The sequence below is a fragment of the Drosophila gunungcola genome, assembly GCF_025200985.1.
Source record: "Drosophila gunungcola strain Sukarami chromosome 3L unlocalized genomic scaffold, Dgunungcola_SK_2 000003F, whole genome shotgun sequence".
Classification (NCBI taxonomy): domain Eukaryota; kingdom Metazoa; phylum Arthropoda; class Insecta; order Diptera; family Drosophilidae; genus Drosophila; species Drosophila gunungcola.
In genome coordinates this window covers 1287160-1303767 of record NW_026453179.1, presented here as the reverse complement: position 1 = coordinate 1303767, position 16608 = coordinate 1287160, and the positions used below count along the sequence as shown (strand labels likewise).

The 16608-nt window shown below is 39.5% G+C and overlaps 2 protein-coding genes across 2 annotated transcripts; both read left to right on the top strand.

Moving 5' to 3' along the window:
• The first annotated feature begins 3944 nt into the window (after positions 1 to 3944).
• On the top strand, positions 3945 to 5531 carry LOC128258343 (odorant receptor 67d). Its single transcript, XM_052989928.1, has 4 exons — positions 3945 to 4313; positions 4498 to 4935; positions 4992 to 5181; positions 5236 to 5531. Exons 1-4 carry the CDS (start codon positions 3988 to 3990, stop codon positions 5455 to 5457), a joined length of 1176 nt encoding a protein of 391 aa, XP_052845888.1. The 5' UTR covers positions 3945 to 3987; the 3' UTR covers positions 5458 to 5531.
• A 352-nt stretch (positions 5532 to 5883) lies between these two features.
• Positions 5884 to 7676, top strand: LOC128258352 (odorant receptor 67d-like). Its single transcript, XM_052989936.1, has 4 exons — positions 5884 to 6206; positions 6490 to 6981; positions 7185 to 7374; positions 7437 to 7676. The coding sequence occupies exons 1-4, from the start codon at positions 5884 to 5886 to the stop codon at positions 7647 to 7649; spliced, it is 1218 nt and encodes a 405-aa protein (XP_052845896.1). The 3' UTR covers positions 7650 to 7676.
• Positions 7677 to 16608: the final 8932 nt, after the last annotated feature.

Genomic DNA, 16608 nt, shown 5'->3' with positions numbered 1-16608 from the left:
TGCCGCGTTAAGTGCCTCGAAGGAAAGCAGTCGTTAAATAAACCATAAAACAAGCAGTCAGCCATGGAAAACAAATAAAGCCCACCCACAAAATAAGCTGTTGGGCGAAAGAAAATCGAGAAGGGAGAAGGAAAATGTCCCCGGCTGCCAAGAAACCAAGAAACCACGAGCATGACAAACATTAACACGGCCTCTGACGCAATTTAACACCAATTACAATATCCGTTACATCTAATTATTGTAAGCGGCCCACAAGGAAGCCACTGGGCAGCCGTCTTGCCGACTAAATTAAAGAAAAACACCGCTGCCAGGACATGGGCGGTGGCGCCATTTGCGGTTGCCAGGACATTAACAATGGAAACTCCAGAAAAAAAGGAGCAGGAGCAGCAGCAAATGGCGGCCATAAAACAACAGAGAACAGAACCCATGAAATATGAGCAGGAAACGAAAGGAAAACACAACCGTGGGTGGCTGGGGCGAACATTTCTTAATTTCCAACAATTTACGCTGAAAGCTTTCAGCGCTCAAATGACGCACAGCCGTCTGTGCAGGACTCCAGTGTCCTGCTCTTTTCATCCTGGCTCTGGTTCTCTGTTTCTGGCCGAGGCGACGATGATGATCTAACGCCATTATTTCCCCGCCAAACGACAGGCAGTTGTTAATGGGGCTTACCACTTAAGCGCGACGGCATAAAATAAACACGCGGTCTGCAGCCGCTTTTCACCGCTGCCACGCCCCTTGTCCCTTGCCCTCCTTGCCCACCGCCCATTGCCCACTTTCCAACTGCGAATGTCCTGGCAAATTAATTAACATGACGCTCGGTTGCTGGCAGCATTTTCCACACTCAAAATCTTGGGTTTTTTTTTTAAATGTATGTGGAACTATAACAACATATTCAAATTGAAAAAACAATTTACAAATTAAGTAACTATATTAAGAATAGAAAATATAAAAGCTTAAAAATATAAAAGAAAAACCTTAAATTACAAATTTTGAAATATTTAAATCACTGTTCTAACAAAATGTGGTGCAGAAATATTTGCGATTTCAAAGTAAAAGCCTTGGAAAATATTTTTTTTTACTCAATAAAAATATTGCAAGAAAGCCTATTCAATAAATATTATTTTTGTTTTTTTTTTATTAAAGAAAACCTTTTTAATACTTTCCGTAATGAATAAACGCATTTTTCGTAGTGCAGCTTTTTGCTGTTCTTCCTTCTTCGCTGTTGTTTTTGTCTTTTGGCGGTTTTTTTCTCCGGCTTAATTGTGGACCATCGTCTTCAGTCCTTCTGGGTGTTCAATCCCCCCCACAAAACATTGCGATTGGGGTGCTGCCCAGCGGCAGTTTAACAATTAAGGAACGTTTAAAGTTCGGTGAATTTGGGGCGCGGCTTTCCTTTGATTACAAGCCACGAGCAGCAGTATCGTCTGAGGTGAGGCGAGTCCTTTGGCAGGACTCAGGACATTCGACATACGCGGCACGTTGTCTGCATCCGTTTGACACCTTTTGTCGGGCCCAAAATGGCACAGGAAATGAGCTGGCCCGTACGTGACTTGTTTTCGTTGTTGCCCGTAAATTGGAAATGTAAAATATTCGGTTGCTCAAGCCCGATTGTTTGGCTGCTCGAAAGGGTCACGGAGATTCCGGGGGACACTCTTTAAACTGACCCCAAGTCGGCCTGCTGTTTAACATTCCAAATTTGTGCACTCGCTCAATTTCCTTCCATTCCCCAAATGTAATTACCCAAAAGGGGCCGGGCCCAAAATCTTTCTGATTTGACACGAATTTCTCGTCCCGACTCCGGCCGGAATAATTAGTGTCCATTGAAGGGGCGGCCGGGCGTTACGTGCCAAACAGAACGCCCTGCGGCAAGGACGAACGCTCCTTGGAGGACTGTCCTGGCATAATTGCAATTAAAATGTTCGCCGGGAAGTGCAAACACTTGGAGGCAATTGCCGTGCACAGAAATAACAACAGGCAGATTGCGCAAATTAAAATATAATTAGAGACAAACAAGTCGGCGAATTGCTGGGGGTAGGCAAATGGTTTTAAGAAATCGCAGACACTTGAGAAAAATGTGTGTAAAATTGGCTATAAACAATTCTACTAATTATTGCCAAAATAATCTAAATGGAAATATTTAAATTAAATTCAGAAGTTCCCTTAACAAGATTGGCTATATTAATATTTAACAAAGCTTTACTTAAATACTCGACATAAAACCGAATCGTGTCGATTGCCAAAAAATGCTTTCCGTCAGTGTAACGACATTTTAACATCTTATTTTTTGTCAGTGTACTCTGCACATTTATTTTGTTCTATAATATATTGGCGGAATATTTGTATAAGCACCTTAGTACATTTAATAACACCCTAATTTATGACTTCATTATTGGCTAATTAAAACCTCTCCTTTTAATCCAATAATTGCAGTGTATACAGTGGCGCCCACTGGCGTGCGGTGGCCGCGAAATGCCACGCACTTTCCACTGGAATAAGTTTTTGTGTTCGGCTGGAAATTAGCGTGAGACAGCCCACCTTTTCGTTTTTTTTTTCATTCGAGGGTTGAACGAGTGAGCGAGAGAGGGAGACCAGAGAGTGAGAGGGAGATAAGGTATAGGGGAGGGGAGTACGAATACCTGGTGCCTCCTAACTAACGAGCAAGTAATTTTGTGGGCCAACTGAGCTGCCTGACAGCGTCTTTAATGTTTCCTTGGCTACTTTAAGTCGCCGTTGTCTTGGCCTTTTCCTATATTAAGTATACGCCAAGATGGTGAGCTAGTGCGTGGAGGGTGGTGCTTTCGCTTTTTTTTGTTGTCAGGGGGAAGGCCATGTGAGGGTCGTTTTTTTTTGGGAGGCCACACCTTCCACGCTCGCAGGGGTGACTAAACAAGAAATATTTCGTTTTTCTGCGTGCGCCGAGCGTTCGCTTTTACTTTTGTTTGCCCGGATTTTCGATCGAAAAAAAATATAGAATAAACGAAAAATATAAAATGAAATAAAATAAAATAGAAGCGAAATGAGGAAGAACGAAATTTGTTTCGTAGCTGCCTTATGAAATGTCAAAACTTCAAAGCGAACTCAACTTAAATGCAAGAAAATGAGAAAATATTCACTTGAGTGCGTATGCGCTGTCGACGTTGCCCTCCTCATCCTGTTTTGCTGATTTTGTGCCCATTGTCCTGCCGTCCTTGTTGTTGTTTGCGATGCTGCTGCTGTTTGAACTGTTGTTGATAGCCTTTATTAGTCGTTGGCCCAAAGCTTAGACGCGGCGCTTAGCATTTTCCCCCACATTCACTTCCTGTCCCGAAAATTTCCACGTCAGGACTCGTGCGCTTAGCAAATATATATAATTTTGTGCTCCCTCACTCGTTATCCTCGTTTTCCATTCGAATTTCGCTTTTTTTCCGGCAGCAAAAATTTTATTAAAAAATTTTATATTAAATCAATTGCGTGGAGATTTTCTCCTTATATTGTGTTTTTCTAGTCGGGGTGTTGGATGTGCTCATGCATAAAGTTGTTTGGCTGGAAGGCGATGGTGGATTAATGCTGGATGTGGAATAAAGTTGGCAACATTTCGGTATAATTCGATTAGGGTATCTGGTGGAATCTTTCTTTTTGTTTTACCAAAGTTAATATTATATGATTTCATATTCGCCATTAATAGATACGTTTAAGTAAAACTACCGATTTGTAAAGTTTGGTCGAAATAATAATAATAAAAAAACGGAAGGAAGCCTAAAGGTATTCCTTATAATTGTGTAACCATGACTGTGGGATATAACAATTAATTACAACTTTTCAAACGCCGATTAAATGGCCCCTCTTGAACATTTAATTACGCAGAATCGATTGTTTTGCTAAATGCCTTAATTAAATCGTCAATATTTTGACATTAAATGTGTGCAAGGCAAAACTATAAAAGCTGCATTTGCCAGCTATTTGCAAACACTTCTCCCACAAGATCGTTTCCAACTGGCAGTGAAAATGGTAAAAGTCGAGCCTGTGGAACGCTACCGCAAGGTCATTCGCATGATCCGTTTTTGCGTGGGATTCTGCGGAAATGACGTAGCCGATCCCAATTTCCGGATGTGGTGGCTCACCTACACGGTGATTGGAGCGATTTGCTTCTTTTTCGCCTGCACAGGATACACCATTTACGTGGGCGTCGTCATCAAAGGAGACCTCACTGTAATCCTTCAGGCACTAGCAATGGTCGGATCGGCGGTCCAGGGACTAACCAAGCTCCTGGTCACCGCCAACATGGCCCCCCAAATGAGAGAAATTCAGAATACCTATGAGGAAATTTACAGGTAAAAAGGGCAAATATTATATTATGATTATATATGGTGAATAATGTATTGGTAACTGAACTTTGTTTAATTTTTAAATATTCGGTTTTGAAAAGTATTTCCCTTTTTCTAATATTATTAAATTCTTTAACTTATTTTTTTTTACACATTTATATATTTATCTGTACAATTTTCTGCTCCCTAGGGAATATGGTGCAAAAGGTGGGGAGTATGCCAAGTGCCTGGAACGAAGAATTCGTACAACCTGGCAACTTATCATCGGCTTTATGCTTGTCTACATAATTCTCCTGGGTCTAATTATTTGCTTTCCAATCTTCTACTTGGTGATTCTTCATAAAAAGGTCTTGGTCATGCAATTTCTGATGCCTTTTCTTAATCACAATACTGATGGAGGCCACCTAGTGCTCACTGCTGTACATGTGGCCTTAATTACTTTCGGTGGCTTTGGCAACTACGGTGGAGATATGTACCTTTTTCTGTTCGTCACCCACGTGCCCTTGATCAAGGACATATTCAGTTTAAAGCTTAAGGAATTTAACGAGGTGGTCGTCAAAGGGAAAGAGTATCCAAGGATAAGGGCTATGCTCTGTGACCTACTGACCTGGCATCAACTTTACTCCAGGTGAAAGCATTTTACATTTTCCGAAGTTTTTTCTAAAATGCTATATTGTTTTTTAGTATCTTACAAACTACAAAGAGGATCTATAGCATCGTGTTGTTCGTGCAGCTTTCAACCACTTGTGTTAGTCTGCTGTGCACCATATCGTGCATATTTATAAAATCATGGCCCGCAGCACCTCTTTATCTATTATATGCTGCCATAATACTTTACACTTTCTGCGGTCTCGGCACCTTGGTGGAAAATTCTGTAAGACTATAACTGCTATTTAACGGTAACTGTAATTAATCCCTGCATTTTCAGAACGAGGATTTCTTGACGGTGATCTACACGGACTGCCTGTGGTACGAACTGCCCGTGAAGGAGGAGAAGCTACTTATTATGATGATAGCCAAGGCCCAAAAGGAGGTTTGCCTCACCGCAGCTGATATGGCGCCATTGTCCATGAATACTGCTCTCCAGCTGACCAAAGGAATATACAGTTTCAGCATGATGCTAATGAACTATCTAGGAAAGGATAAATAAAAAGTTTGCTTAAACTAAAAAACTACTCATTGAAGGAAAATAAATACTGATGAATACACAACTTGGAAATGGATAACTAAAAAGTTCCCTTCAAAAAAAAGAATTAATATTATATATCTACTCACCAAATAAAAGTTTTGTAGAACCAATCAAAATCATATATATAAAACACATGTTAGAAAAAAAAATTCGAATGAATTGTTTTATTTAATTAAGGGCAATTAAAATGTTTATTATTTGACACTTGATTAACAGTTGTCCTAGGGCACATTAATTACTACAAAGTAATCGATAAAGCAAAGGACATTCCCAGGCCAATTAAGTTGACAATTATTTGTCACCTATAAAAAGACCTCGTTGGGACAAGAATCAAACACATAACTATTAGAAATTCAACCTATTTGTAACAAGTGTGAAATTCTGAGAATGATAACCAAAGTCGCTGATCGGGATACAAGGCCTGGAAAAAAAGAGGATAGCTCCTCGAAGAAATTTCGGACCCTAACCAATGCGATTCGTTTCTGTACTTGGACGGTGGGAGCGGATGTCACCAAACCGGAGTACAAGTTTTACTGGCGCACCTACATGACCGGAATGCTGATCTTCATGTTCATGCTCTGCACAGGATACACTGTCTATGTGGACGTGGTCATCAATGCCGATTGGGTGGCTCTGCTGCAAACCTGCTGTCAAAGCGGAGCAGGCATCCAAGGAGGGACTAAGTTCCTCTGCGTTCTCTTTTACCGCAAGTAAAAATTTAAAATAATTCTAATTAATTAATATCCTTGCAATCTGGATATGAATGGATATGAATTAATTAATGTAATAATGTATTTTTTAAATAACAAAGTCAATCATTTAAATTCGACCTACAAAATACTTCTAAACAGTTATTCTCCATGCTCACTTTGTACATATCCTAAATGATTTTAGGTTTTTGTAAAACATTTTTTAAAAGCATTATTTGTGAGCTAAATATTTTATAATCATGTATCAAATAATCATTGAACTAATTAAATACAACATCTTTAGGGACGTGGTGGAAGTGTTGAACTTTCTACATTTCACCTATGAGAAACACGAATGCCTTGGCCCAAATTATAAGAAGTCGCTGGAAGATGCCTTGAAATTACTAATAACTTGCGCGAAAGGGTTGCTTTCGGTCTATCTGGTTGCCCGTTTGAGCTGTATAGCTTTCCCGGCAGCGTTTTATGCTCTATATAATGAGAAGCTAATGGTTATGCAGTTTCTGATTCCGGGCTTGGATCCCGAAACGATTTTTGGCTACTGGATGCTCACCGCCGTGCACATTGTGTGCACAGTGTGCGGGTTTTTCGGAAACTTCGCCGCCGACATGTATATATTCGTCTTCATTACGAGTGCGCCGCTGGTAAAGAATATCCTTAAATGCAAGCTGGAGGATCTTGATACCAAGTTAGAGGCTTTTAATGGGCAAAAGATCTTACAGAAAGATGTCCATGAAGATATAATGGGAATCATTAACTGGCACAAGAACTATTTAAGGTATATATATATATATATATATATTATGATTTGTGTAAATTGATGGGCATTCTTTTCAAGACAAGTAAATGGATGCTATTACTTTTTTAAATTTGAAAAATTTGAATGCTAAAAAAAATCCAACTAAATACACCGGAATTACAACACACAGAGAACTGTAGAATATAAGAGAAATTAAATTTAACGTGTTTTTTTTTTCTCAGACTTCTGGAGAGTTCTGAGCGGATTTTCTTCATAGTGATCTTTGTGGAGATGATCACCAGCTTTATGAGCAACCTGAGTATCCTGTACTGCATCCTCATTGGAGTCTGGCCCTCGGGCAAGATTTACCTTGCATTCACGATCACGTCCTTTTTTATGTTCAGCGCCTTGGGAACAGTGGTCGATAGTTCGGTGGGTATTCAGTGGGTATTCAGCATGTTAATTTGAACATCTTTGATATATATTCTGCCCAGAATCAGGACTGCAGTGACATCATCTACACCTGTCGATGGTACGATTTGCCCATCAGCGAACAGCGACTGCTGCTCTTCATGCTGCGTAGATCCCAATCCACATCCGGACTTTCGGTGGGAAAAATGATGCCCCTCAACATGAACACCGCGGTGCAGATTTCAAAGGCCATTTACTCTGTTCTTATGCTGCTGATGAGCGGACGGGAGCAGTGAATTTGGGCGGGGAAAAGCTGATTAATTTTTGCTCTTTATCTAATGAACTTGCTGCAAAAGAATTTAATAAACAGTCCCGCACTTTATGGGCCCACAAAAAATTATGTCTGCCAGGCCACAGACCATGAAAAATAGTAGAAGAACACAAAAAAAAAATAGAAATGTAGGGAGAGGAAAACCCAGGCGATGCAAATGAGGGAAAAGTATGAAAAAGCATCGCTGGTAAGTTGTAAAAATTGTCTTTTAATGCCGCGCAAATCCAGCAGATTGCCACGTAGTGCTAATAAAATAAAGTTATGTCCGGGCATAAAGAACAAAAAGCCCGCGCATCCGCTGAAACGCACCCAAAATAGTGTATTTGGTAAAAAACCAAAAAAGGAAAATTCAACGAAATCCACAAAAAATGGCGTTGAAAATTGAGTGCGCGGGCGCAAGACGAAGGCCAAGATGGATGATGAGGCGGCGAGAGGGGGCGGCGAGGTCGGTAAACGCATCATTAATCAAATGTCCGAAGCGTAAGCACCGTTATTCATCATTGCTTATGGCTAAGGTGCTGTGCCGCCTCCACCACCCCTCGCAAGTGGAAGCCCCTCAAAAAAGTCCGCATGACTTGCCATATTCGTTCTACTGTTTTTTTTTTTTGGAAATACAAAATAAAATGGCTTGGAGGGTTTTACAAAAACTCAGAACTAAATAGAAAGTATCTAAAGGATATTTTTTTCTACCACTGAAAATATCTCCATTACAATAAATGTATATTAATTATTATATAATAAAAAAACAACAAACTTTTAAGCGCTATAAAATTACTCAAAGATAAATAAATATAAAACTAAAGGGCTTTAAAATTTAATCAAAATAAACTTCTTATGAAATGAAATTATTTTAAATATTAACAGTTTAAAATTCTACAAATCAAAAATGCTTTTGCTAGGATTAATTAGTTATTTTGCTTCTACTTTATATATTAAAATACGTTTGTTGTAGTTTTTGATCTGCTTAAATTTTCAATTTACTCCAAAATAATTTAAAATTCTCATATTTTAAGTAAAGCAAGGCTAGAATTCAAGTAGCTATTATCAATTTTAAAGAATAGCAGCAAGTTTATAAACTTTTTTATATGTTAAGATAAACTGCATTCTAAATTAACTAAAAGACCGAAGACAGGGACAGAAAACTCTCGTTTTTTAGACTATCAACACTACACACTATTTTAATTCTTTTTTTTTAAGCAATTTGATGGTAAACGAAAATAAAGTTTATTTTTGCTTAGAAAATAAAATTCTCTTAAAATGTTTATTTTCGGTCCGTGCTTTAAAATGCAGCTTATTATGCAGTTGTTGTAATTTTCATAATGAAATATTCAAAAGTGACATTCACATTTTACCATAATTTACTTAGACTTTGTTGAGCTCTGGCCAACCGGCACACACGTGGCCAAAGCTCAAGAAAATTCAGGAAAAGTGAGCTCTAGTCCTAGAGCTCCCCTTCCATCCCGTATTCTTTAAACCCCCACCCTAATCACTTTCATAGCCACCCTAATGGCGCATATCAATTTGGCTCAGCCACGTGCTGATGATTTCTTTCCTTTCTTTTTCTCCAATTTTTTGTATTTACTTTACTTGGTTTTTTTCGGGAAAATCTTTGGCTATTTTTTGAAGAACTTGTAGTGTATATTATTGCGGCCTAAAAGTGAATTTCGTGGGTTTTTTTCGCTGGAACATCATAAATCAGACTTACATTGCACAGAATCATCAGACAGGCGACAACTTTTCGCAGGAAAGGCGGTCAGAGGATGAGAAACAGGAACTGCTAATGGAGTTTTTACATTAGAGATTGCTTCCCGTCGACTGAATGTTGTTTTTTATCGGGGCAAAAACATCGAGATGCTGCTCTAACACCCCTTCAAGTGTCAGTTACATATTGTCGGGACAACAAAACGCTTCACTTTCCATCAGAGCCAGCAACAACCCGAAAAAAAACACACGAAAAAAAGGTTAGAACCAAAAAATTTGCATACACAGCAGCTGAAACAGGATGCGTCCTTTTTTTTTGGTGTTGTTGCGGTTGTCTGTCCAGGAAGTGTGCACATTGAAAGGTTTTCGTTTTTGTTCACTCCACGTCGGCAGCTTTTTTCCGGTGGAAAATAAAAAATATTGTAGTCAAAGTAAAAATGTTAGCTATTAATTGGCCGGCAGAGGAACAAAATGCGAGAGGGATGCTGGGCAGGCTGGCAGCTGGGGTGAAAATCTCCTAAATTAAATAGAAATTGTATGCAAATTTGAATCGCGTTTTCCATTAACCCTTCGACGGCAGGAAAATCATATTTGGTTACATTTCCACATCACGTCGACGTGTTTAAGTACGCATCATTGGCCGCTTGCTCGTAATTTAATTGCTTTGGCTTGCGGGGCAGGTATCCTTGTAAGGTCCTGGCAATGAGGCAACTAATTTATGCCGTCGCCCCGAAGGGTTGAGCGACTTTGCACGTGCGCCGCCGTCGAGGAGTTGCCTTATTAATTATTATTCTAATTAATAAGACGCAGATGGAAGAAGTACACGCTAAAAGGAAAAAAAAACATAATAAAAAGAAAAACACGGATGCCTGGCAATTTGCATATGAGTGACACAACAGGACATTTGCTTCCTGTCACGCAGCCCGGCGAAGAGGACACAAAAGAGGCGACAGGCACGTTCAAAGGATTCTGGGTCGAGGGGAGGGCATTTTTTCAGCCTCTCCAAAAATCTCCAGCAAATCTCATGCATAATGCAAGTGAAAAGGCCCGTGAGAAATTCCCAGGCAGAAAATTATAGTCCTGCCAGACAAGAATCCTCTTCCTGGCAGCTGCTTTTCGAAACTTTTTTCCCCATTCTGGACCAAACTACAGTTCCTTGCACTATCATCAACAGGTTTGAGTTCGCCACAAGTCAATCAGTTGACGCCCAAACAATTTGCCAAATCGATAAACCCCTGTATATCCTGTATATCCTGTAATCCCCATCCCTCCGACGATCTACTACCCCTCTACCCCTGATCGATTTGCAAGAGATTTGCCAAATTGGTAGAGTCAAATGTCAAAGCAATTAAGTCGCAAAATCGAATCGATTATCAGGGGTCGCATTCGCACTTCCCTTTTGTCACTGGCATTATCACTGTCATGTTTGCTAATTCCCATTGTTGTTCGCCGTGTTTGCCATTTCACTTTCACCTTTCGCTTTGTGTGCCAATCTCTTTCTTTCTCCGGGGTCGAGGGTTAAAAGTCTGCCAATTTCCGTCGGCTCTCCTAATTATGAGGTGAAGTTATGACAGCCCGGATTACACAAGTAAACAATGCACTTGAATGGGTCTTGATTTCTTTCTCGCTTTCTTCTAATGAATTTTGATTAATTGGGGTTGCAGAATGGATTTCCGATTAAAATTATTTGGTTTATTAAAGGCTTTTTACGCAAAAATCTTTATTATTAATAATAATATTATATAATATTTTCTTTAAATTCGACATTATTGATAATTGTTGTTTTTGTCTTGTAAATAACCAATATTCAAGTGTTATATTATTGACAAAAGTTGGTGGTTAAATAAATTAGTTTTTTATTGCGAAAGGTATATGAACTTAAACATTCTTTGGACTCCACGAATAATTTCAGGGAATTTAATTTATTCACATTGGGTATGCAGTTTCACAAAGCCATATTTCTCGTTGTTTAACAATTATTTGTGAACTTATTTCTTGTGTTTCATTGTGCTTCCAAGGAATCTCTCTTAAACTTGGACTTCAACTGGCGGCGGTGGACTTTGTTTTCGGCTCGTTTCAATGAAATTCATAAAAACAATTTCTTTTATGGCAACTCGAGTGGCCCCATCTCCAATCCGCATCGTGCGTTGCTGGGGCCCAGGCTCAGCGAAATTGGTTTTTAAAAATATTTCACATTTCAATCTCCCCACTGGCCCGGCCGCACTTGTTTCCCTCTATCTTTTTGTGGACCACCTTGGCCGGAAAACTTGTAATAAAAGCCAGTGTCCCGCCTCCTGTGGGCGTTGGATTTATGGCGAGGAGGTGGGCAATGAGGGGAAACGGGAAAACAGCCGGGCCACAACAGTTGGCCAAGCCAAACGCACCGCACATTGTTGGCTTTTTTACTGTCCCCACAAATAACAATCAAAATATAAAATATCCCCCCGCCGGTTGGCACTGGGGATAAGATTTTTAGCCAGGGGAAATTGCCGCAAGTCCTGCGGGGCTACGTGGAAATTACAGGTGCCTAATGCAAATTTGTGTGCCATATTTTCAGCTGAAAAAAACAAAATAATATTCGCTTTTGCGCTGCGTTTGCTAAAAAAATCTTCCTTATTTTCTTTCTATTTTTATTGCCAGCTTTTTAGATTTGGATTTGGATTTGGGTTTTTGATTTTTATTTGAGTTTTTCCCTTTGGCTGTGCCAACTTCGCTTGATTGTCATCATTGAGGCTGAAAAACAGATTTGCCTCCAATCAACGTGGCACTTAATTTCGTTTATTTGATTGGATTTGTGTTTACATGGCTGCCCTGCCAGTGAAAAGGGGGATGTGGGTGGCCAAGGCCAGACATGTGGGTGGGCGGGCTGTTGGAAGACCGAAATTCGTTGCAAATTAGAAAATCAAATCACTTTCGGCCGGACTCACACGCCGTCGGCCAAAAAAAAAGGAAGAGAAAACTGAAAGGAGCACATACACAGAATAACTCACACATAAATTTATGAATATTGAAAAATTAAATCGACATTTTCGCCACCCTCAATAAAGCCAAAAAAAAATACAAGAGAGTGAAAAAACATGGCCACGGAAGTGGTGCGTTGTTGTTGTTACCCAGCTTTTTTCGACCATTTTTCCAATGATGGATTTTCGAAATTTTAATGGTTGCTCTCGCTGCTTGGATGAGTCCAGGAGTCCTGAAGTCCTGAAGTCCTGGCTTCCCAGAGTCCTGAGACCAGAGTCAACTTCGTCAGCGTCGTCTGGCGTTGTCAGGCGGGGGGTTGGGGGTGGAAACTCGGCCGCGAGGGGTGAAATCCGCCCGTGGGTGGGTGGGTTTTTTTTTCCACTCCGACGTTTTTTTTTACTTTCCTCCTCCGTTCACTTCCTTTGTTTGGCAGCCATTGAGGGTGGCGATGGGCGGTGTGGGTGCCAAGGCTTAAGGGATGGAATCGATATTTGTTTTCGCTGGCAGCAAAACAGAAACAGCAACTGCCAGGACACCCGGGACACTCCATCCACATCCACTTCCACATCCACCCACTCCCACATCGATGCCCGCCTAATCCAATGTCTCAGGAGCTTCGGCGTCCTAATCAATATGCGCAAATGATAATTTTTAATGGCTTCCGAACGCGTTTGTTTACCAACGACGCAGGCCAACATCGCTGATTTGGCCACAGTGAGAAAATGCAGGTACTCAAAACTATAAGTGTTACCTTAATGAAATACAGAACTATGAAATCAGCAATTTATTTTACTGACTTAAACAAAAAGTTATGAATTTTAAGTTACTAATCATCAAATAATTCGAATATGTTAGCTCAAATGCATCCAAAAATAGCTTAACAATGTCTTGATATAAAAGCAATTAAATCGTATGAGAGTAAACATTTATTCAAAGAATTACAGTGTAAAATTAATTAAAGCCTAAATTAATAATATTTTCTTTATCTTACATATTTATTTAATTTCCCAGCCAATCTCCCTAAAACTTAAGTAATACTTTTTTTTCAAGCTTACTACTCTAAAAGAAAGCTAGAAATAAAATTTGTAAAATTTTCCTAAAACTGTTTTAAAATTTTGGCTAGCAAAACCTTTTAAGCTCCAATTATTTTCCTTTTTTCCGTGTACTTGATTTGTTCCATCGCCATGCCGAAGTCTTCGTAAATTTAATTTCCAATCGCCGCCAAACGTCAGTGGCAACCTTAACGGAAATTTAATTTCCAGACCGCCCAGGCCAAACAAGTTCCGCGGAATCCGAACTAAATCTTGAGAAGCTATAGCAAAAGATAATGCTGAATGCCACGCCCACGGCGGAGGTTATTGTCTTGAGTGGGCGCGATAGAAAGGGATTCCAATGCTAATTGCTTTCTAATACGGTAATTTCAACTCTCCGCCGCCGCCGTCGTCGATTTCTCGCAGCGAGCTTATTGCGGATTAATTCTACAAGCCAATTTCTTATGTAAATGCCAGGCCATTGCATGTTATTTTTACCCCAGAATTAAGCGGGAATTACTGGGGGATGGGGTGGGATGGGGCATATTTCGGCGGGCGAGTGCTCGGCAGGTGAGCAAAACGCGATAGAAATGCTAATTCAAGAGCGTCGACAGTAATTAGAAGGCAATTTAAGTTCTAATAAATATTTCAGTTGGCAGCTTAACTTTTTGTGAGGCAGCGGAAAGAAAACGTGGGGATTGGGGTGTGCAAGGGGGTATTTAAATGGGCAGACTTACTGATAAAAGAGGATTTCAGCAATGGGATTTGTGGCCATGCAGATAGCTCGGTTTGATTGGAAAGGCATTACAAAAAGTCATTTCCAGCCACTAAATTTGGGGTGTGTGCTAAATTTAATAGGAAATATTTCATTAAATTCTGTGCAGCTAGATACATCTGCATAAAATATAAAAACATTTGCTTTTATTAAAGCTTTAATAAAAACAAATGAGGAATACAAAGTTTACTAAGTAGTTTCCAAATAGAAACTACATTTAAGGGATTAATGATTGTATAAAAAATGCATAAACATGCTTTGTTATTTACTGCACTTTGTTTTATGAACAAATATTTTTAAGATTTTAGGTAAATACTTTTCCAAAAACATTGCTAATTAAAGAGCATCTGAAATGTACAAATCATATAAGCTAAAGCTTTTCAAAAATCTTGATCTAACCATTTGTTCGCTTCGTTTAACCAGAGAAACTCAATCCTATCGATTACAGCAAACAGGCAGGCCAAAAAACAAAAAAAAAAAAACATTCGGGGAAGAAGAGAGAAAAAGTGAAATCGTATCCATGCTAATTTTCAACCATCGTTCAAAACAAAAAATCCCAAAAACGATAAACCGAAAACTGAAAGCCGACTGACAGGGCAAAGATCTATGGGACAAGCCCCGGCATAAAACAAACCGACAGATGCACGGCATATTAATCTCAGACAAACAGATAGCAATGAGCCATTTCCTATCACAGGAATAATAAACGAGGAAAAAAAAGTACGGGAAAGGAATAGAAAAATAAAAAACGAAATCTCGCTTGAAAATCCTTTTTTTCCATGCCCGTTTAATGCTAAATTATATCCCTATGCAAATAAGTTTTTTTCACTTGATTTTTTCATTAAATCATGACGATTTGACAGGAAGCCAGGGATGCTGAGTATGAGAATGGTGATGGTGATGGTGATGAGGATGCAGAGGGAGGGTAGTGTTTTTGAGGCTGGTGGGGGGGGAGGGGGGGTAAAGGGTTAGGGTTGTCCAACATAGACATAGAGTAGTCCTTTCTGCCCGAGGGCTTCAGTTTGAGTTCGCTTAGTTTGTTTGTTTGCTCCGTCCTGACTGACTGGTTCTGCCCGGGGCCTTTTAATGGCTTTTCGAAATTGGAGCTGAGCATGGGTTAATGCGTGTTTGTCCTCCTGTTTATCCCTCGTGTACTGAGCCGTGAAATTGTATGAGGTCATGGGTCAGACGACTTGAACAAGGTGAGCTTGTCATTTGAATTTGACCCCATCCATTCACCTCTTTTTTCCCATTTCGATTCCAATTAGTTATTGATCTTCCAATCGCTTTCGAGCAACCCCTAAATCAATATCAACTCTTTGCAGCGCCCTCTAGCGTTGAGTGGCGTCCAGTGCTCGCAAAACTTTGGGCTAACTACATCCAATAATTTGGAGTTTCGCCCGTTTATATAGTCCACAATGTAGGACAGCTGGGGCGTAATATATAATTGCGATCAACTACAAACTCATTAAGCCAAAATCAACAACTGCAACTTTGCAATCGACATTTGCATATCTTGTTCTTATAATTCCACCGGGGTATATTCACACAGTTATGGGTAAGATAATAGGAATTAAAAAAGGGTGAATGAAAATTTAATTTATAAGCCCAAATAAGAGATAACATTTTTAAGAAATCACACAAAAAAAGCAATTTTTTCTAAATAATTAACATTCACTTGAAACAATAAACCTTATAAGTTGTTTATGTAATGAAATAAATATTAATTTTCGATACAAAATAAATAATAAATACAAATAAATAACATTACTATTTCATTGCTAACTTGTAAGATTAAGGTTTTTTAAATTAAATACAGGCTAGTTAAACAAAAAAGTTTTATTTAATTTTTGATTACACAACACTTAATTTGCTCAACAAATATTAAAAAAGCTTTGGGAAATTTTCATCTTAAATTGGAACCTAAAAGCTGAACAATAATTATTGGCATTTATATTTTAGTAATTATTTTATAAGTTTTTTAAAACTTACTGACATTATGTCTCTAATGTCATGCACTTGTCTGTGGACTTAATGGCATAGGCAACCGATCCATCATCGAGCCAGTTTGCTGACCCAATAATGAGACCGCGTGCGTGCAGCCTACTTAATTTTCGGGAGCATCGGCGCAACAACTTTCGATCGAGTGACACACACAACACACCGCTCATTGAGGTTGTGCCCCTCGAAACCGCGATTACCCATTACACCTTATCCCCTTAACCAACTCCTCCTTTCGGCGGTGAATGTCCCCCTGCAATTACCCAGAAAAAAAATGAAAAAAGGAAAACCATGTGCCCCAGCTATGTTGTCCTTCGCATTTTCGGCGAAGTCCAGAGCTGTCATCATGGTTGTCGCTGTCGTTGTCGTTGTCGTTGTTCTCCTCGTTGTCGGTTTTAATGTAAGAGGCGTGCGTCACTGGCAAAAAAAAAAAACCAAAAAGCTGGGGCTGTCAT